The sequence below is a fragment of the Lactuca virosa genome, chromosome 6 (genome assembly GCF_052849685.1).
Source record: "Lactuca virosa cultivar CGN04683 chromosome 6, Lactuca_virosa_CGN04683_v6, whole genome shotgun sequence".
Classification (NCBI taxonomy): Eukaryota; Viridiplantae; Streptophyta; class Magnoliopsida; order Asterales; family Asteraceae; genus Lactuca; species Lactuca virosa.
The window spans coordinates 156,052,797-156,058,655 of NC_136431.1; the positions used below are offsets into that span (position 1 = coordinate 156,052,797).

The window sequence follows — 5,859 nt, forward strand, 5'->3', positions numbered from 1 at the left end:
ATAAGAACAATATAATTCAAATCAAACACTTCTCATGTAATTAGCCTAACCATTAACTAATATAAAACATGAATCTATTGACAATTATCTATGAAATTAGATTAGCATGAACATTACCACATCTAAAAATAGGTTTACAAGTTCAAAAACAGCTTAGGCTAATGTTCCCAGTCCAATTCCAGCCAAAAACTCGAAAATCTGCCAACTGGAAGCCAAACTCGTCGAGTTCCTTACAAGAACTCGTCGAGTTCATTTCATAACACATGAACTCGTCGAGTTTATAGCTAGAACTCGTCGAGTTTTTAGTCTGGGCAGATTCTCAGCTTTGAAAAACAAGTTTGCATCAAGTATAAATGAAAACAAGCCTAGGCTCTGATACCACTGAAGGGTTTTGAGCATTCTAACACTCCTATGGTGTATATGTAACCCTAAATACCTTGGATCTATGTTTTCTCTATTATACATGCAAACTTGAACTTTCCAAGGTATTACCCTAACTAGCATACAATCTTTCATACTTGGGTAATATAAACAAGTTAGAAGACATACCTTTTTTATGTAGCTTGATTCCATGGAGCTTAAGAGCCTAGTGCCTCAAGTGTGACACCTCAAATGGTTCACACACCATCACCAACAACTTGGAATAACTTGAGAGAAAAGGTTCCTATGCTCAAATCGGCTAGCCCTCATGTGTACACACACTAGTGCCAACTTCTTGAGCCATGGGGTCCTTATATATGGTGGCTATTAGGGTTACACCATGTAACTCATGTATTTCCATATTCTCCATGCTCCATGGGTTAAAACCTCCATGGAGTATCCATGGATTACTCCATGGGTTTAGCCCAACATGAATAACTATGGATCATAAGCCCACATATATAAGAATGAATGATTTACACAATCAATCCCCATATATTTAATTAGTCTCCTTTTGATCACAAAATTAATTCCAAATTAATTCTTAATCAATACTAATTAAATAATATGATTTCATATTAATATATTAGAACTTATAATATATTAACAAATCATAAATATCCTTTTCTCATAAAAGTCTATCCAAATTGTTCCGATGCCATGCAACCCAAATGGACCATGCCAAATCGGGTCAAGTACATACCAATTATAGTTATGGGCTTAGACACTAATCCAACACCTATAGCATAAAGTCAGCACCTTTATGCATTTGCATGACTTATTGGGACCCAACAACCTTCTTAATCCATTAAGACCCCTTCAAACCCCACTAAAACATGCATGGACCAAAAGCAATGATCAAGATACCCTTTTTACGAACTTAGAGACTCAGAAAGGTCAAGATCTAGCAATATTAGCTCCTGGAGTGAATCATACTCACAATGAGGATTCAAAACCCATAAATAAGCACACATCTAGCCCTAAAATCATAAAGCATAACAAGAAGCCAAGGTATGAACTTGATACCTAAAATTAGCTGGAAATGAAGCCAAGAGTCTGGATCTACAAGTCTTCCTTTGAACCACAAGCTAGCACCAAGCACCCTTTTCTTGATAATGAACAAAGCACACCAAAATACACACTTAGATCTCTCAAACACTCAATTAGAGGTTAGGGTTTCCGAAATGAGGCTAGAAGTCAATGGAGGTTGAGAAATAAAGAACCTTGAGCTCATAAAGATGTTTAAATAGTGCCCAAACCTTAAAAATTAGGATTTGACACTTTGCTCATTACGCTGGGCGTACCCCCAGCTTATGCTGGGCGTACTCACCCAGGCACGTGCCACCTACCATGCACGCATGTGACTGTTTTTCCGTTCTATTCTATTAGGGGCCATTTCTGCCAATAACTTCAAATTGCCATAACTTCCTCATCTTAGGTCCGTTTCCAACGAACCTTATATCCACGGAAAGATGGAGAGGAGCCCTACGCTTCTAACAACGCACCATAGCCTTAAAACTTCTCGAACAAAACCCAAATTTCATAAAAGACTGAGTTATCAAATTATGATTATACCCTTGGGCTCCGGAAACACCATCGAACACTTGGATCACTTAAACCATAACACTCACATTCGAAAAGGGCCAAATCCTTCCTTCCCTAAGGCCTTAAGCCTCATGAAAACATATGATTGGACCTCAACCCTGAATAATGAAGCAAATCCAAAACCAAGTGTTATATCACTAGGTTTGTAGAACAAGTATCCAAAGGATTTTTATGGGTAACCAATGAAAATACACCTCTCGACTTTGGGTTCAAGTTTTTCTTGAGTCTCTTGTCTCATGAGAGTCTCACAACCCAATACCTTGATATGTGCGAGCGAGGGAGGTTTCCCTTTCCATATTTCATGAGTTGTTTCGAAAACCTTCTTTGTAGGAACAATATTTAGGATATGGGCGGTTGTCTCTAAGGCATACCCATATAAAGATATAAGAGGAGTGGCTTAACTCATCATGGAGTGAACCATGTAGAGCAAGATTCAATAACACCTCTCAGCCACACCATTAAGTTGTGGTGTTCTAGGAGGTGTCAATTGTGAAATGATGCCATATTCCTTGAGGTATTCATTGAACTCGATACTAAGATACTCTTCACCTCTATAACATCGGAGCATCTTTATCTTCTTGCCTAACTGATTCTCTACTTCATTCTTAAAATCCTTGAACATTTCAAAAGTTTCCGATTTATGTTTGATTAAGTAGATATACCCATATTTTTTATAATCATCAGTAAATATCATGTAGTAGCGATTAACATCCCTTGTGGCAGATCTGAAATGCCCACATAAGTCAGTATGGATCAGTTCTAACAATTCTTCATCTCTTTCACATGTTCCAGTGAAAGGTAATTTGTTCATATTGCCAAATAGACATGATTCACATTCATCATCTAACCTTAAGTCAAGTGATTCTAACACTCGATCCTTTTGGAGTTGGGTGATGAGTTTCTTGTTTATATTTCAAAGACGACAATGCCACAACCATGCTTTTTCTATACTATTAGACGAATCAATATTAAATACACCATTGCCTAAGTTATCAACACATATAACTGTTTCATACACGCCATTACAAGGAAAATCTTTGAATATAAAAAATACCATTCTCAAAAACCAAAATAGAACCAGTGTCATTATCAAATGAGTAGCGATATCCTTTTCTAAACAATGCATGAAATGAAATTATGTTTCTAGTCATAATATAAGAATAAAAACAATTTAACAAATCAACCTTAACATCACTATCAAGAACAAGTTCATAAGAACCAATCTTGGTAACTGGCAAAGAACGACTATTACCCATTATCAGGTTCAATCTTCCATGCTCAACATTCTCACTTCTTCTAAAACCATGCATATCAGAGCAAATGTGAAAACCGCATCCTGTATCAAGGACCCAAGAATTAGCAAGTTGTATGTTATTGATTTGAATAGTGTATATACCTAATGAAGAACGAGATGGCTTGATATTACTTTCTTTCAACCCTTGTAAGTATTTAGGGCAACTTCTCTTCCAATGCCCCTTTCGCCACAGTGAAAGCAAATGTCTCGTTAGGATCACTGACACCTGGAACATCAAAGATGGCTTTTCCCTTTGATCTACTACTAGATGATCCAACATAGGATTTCCGCTTCCAATTGGGTTGAGACTTTTCCTTCATTTTCTTTCCTCCACCATGATTGATGGCCAAGATAGGATCAACTGTTGTAGTAGGGACATGAGACTTTTTAATTCCCGCTTCAGCATTTTGCAACAGGTTGTGGAGTTGAGTTAATGTCGTTTCAGTGTTGTTTAGATGATAAGTAAAAATGAATTGATCATAACTATCAGGTAAGGAGTGTAGGACTATGTCAATAGATAACTCCTTATCTAATTTCACATTGATTTTATCCAACCTTTCCACATGTCTCTGCATCTTTTGCTCATGAGCACATACATAATCTCCTTCCTTGAGCTTACACGCCAGTAGGGGCTTGAATACCTCATGTCGTTCTTTTCTTTCCTTCTTGTGAAACATTTCAACAAGATCCAAGTTTATCTTGAATGGATAGTAGTCCTTACAGGACTTTTGTAGGCCAGGCACCATAGTTGCAATCATAATGCAAGTGACCTTGGTGGCATCGTCAACATGTTGTTTGTGATGAGCAATTTCTTCAGGAGTAGCAATCACTTCATCGATATCAGGAATAGGTTTATCGAGAACATATTCTTTGTTATTATAACAAAGAGTCATCTTCAAGTTGCACATCCAGTCCATGTAGTTTGGACCAATGGGCTTTGCCTTTGACAAAATCGATAAGAGAGTGAAGTTTCAGTTTGGAGTAGAGGTTTGTGTAGCACGAGCATCACCATTTATAGGCATCTATAAAGAGATACATTTTAGTTAGTTGAGATATATCCTTAATTTATTTATCCCAAATTAATATTCAAGGCTAGGATCCAAAATACAATTCGAAATGAGAAGAGGGATGCCGTAATCTATTGCGAATTTATTTAGGTAGGTAAGGCACATTACCAATTTCAATATAATATGAAGTTACTAGATCTTTTTAGATTCATTGAATCTTATCAATGACATGTTTAATCTTAAATTATTCTAGTCTATTTGTGACTGGGATACCGAGGATCACAAACAAGATGTGAATAACCATGCAAACCCGCATGACATACTCGAGGTCGTTTATGATCTCACATTGATGTGCCGGTTAACCACACACGCTCCACCAACAATCATAAATTCGAGTATTCCATCATTTCATCTTTATAGTCCCAAGTCAGTGTGCCGGTTAACCACTCACCCTCCACTAACGACTAATAAAGAAATGATGTGAGTTTTCATGAATTATCATACATTTCACATTTTTCCTAAAGTAAGTAGAGTGTACTTTTGTAGAATGTTCTAGTACTTTACTTATTATACTTTTAATCTTATTATGTCCTATCAAACCCATTCGGCTAACGACCCTCCACCACACAAAGAAGCGGTGGGTGAAAAGAACACCCATTAAACGATCATTTAATAGACTGTTTCCTTATACCTCTCTTATAGTGTGGCTTTGTGAATGAGGCCTACTATTGATTCGACTAACTTTTAGTTATACATATAGTTATAAAGCGCGCACACACACACACACACACACACATATATATATATATATATATATATATATATATATATATATATATATATATATATATATATATATATATATATATATATATATATATATATATATATATATGGTTCATTTTAAACATTTTAAAATATCAAGGTTTAAATCTAATTATCTGAATTAACTATTAATTAATTAATCTTTTAAACCATTTTATGATTTGTATTTATAGTTTAATTAACCAATTAATTAAAATCAATTAAATAATTTAATCCAATTATGGATTTTTATATTTAACCTTTGATTAACCATTAATTAAATTTTATAATAAAATCCATTAAGATAATTCCATTTAATTATCTTATAATTAAAGTTTAGGTTTCCTTATTTAATGCCCCAAAATTCAAATTAGGGTTTTAATTTTACCAAACATTATAGAAATCGGATTTTAATAGTTAAAATATCAGATAATGATCAAAATAAACCCTACAATCGAATTAGGAAAGCCAAAACAGAAAAAAAATGATTTTTAAAAAAGCGTGTCGCGCCCTACGAATTTTTGTTTTGTTTTGCGGGTTTCATTTATTATGTACACTTAATTGTAAGACATGACTCTAATACCACTAATGGAATTTATAGGCTATAAGCTCAATGTACATGTAGAAAAATCTCTTAAGAAGTTAAAAGTGCATGCAACCTGTTGGATCTATGTCTTTACACATTAATAACAACATATTTATGAAACTACAAGAACCCTATGCTATAAT

The 5,859-nt window shown here is 34.8% G+C and overlaps 1 protein-coding gene across 1 annotated transcript; it reads right to left on the reverse strand.

Moving 5' to 3' along the window:
- Window positions 1-3,474: 3,474 nt before the first annotated feature.
- On the reverse strand, window positions 3,475-4,236 carry LOC145122024 (uncharacterized). The gene has a single exon (XM_079057702.1). The coding sequence runs from the start codon at window positions 4,234-4,236 to the stop codon at window positions 3,475-3,477; it is 762 nt and encodes a 253-aa protein (XP_078913828.1).
- Window positions 4,237-5,859: the final 1,623 nt, after the last annotated feature.

Excerpts from the sequence above, each read along its gene's own strand:
- LOC145122024 (XM_079057702.1), bottom strand. The coding sequence starts at position 4,236 with ATGGACTGGATGTGCAACTTGAAGATGACTCTTTGTTATAATAACAAA.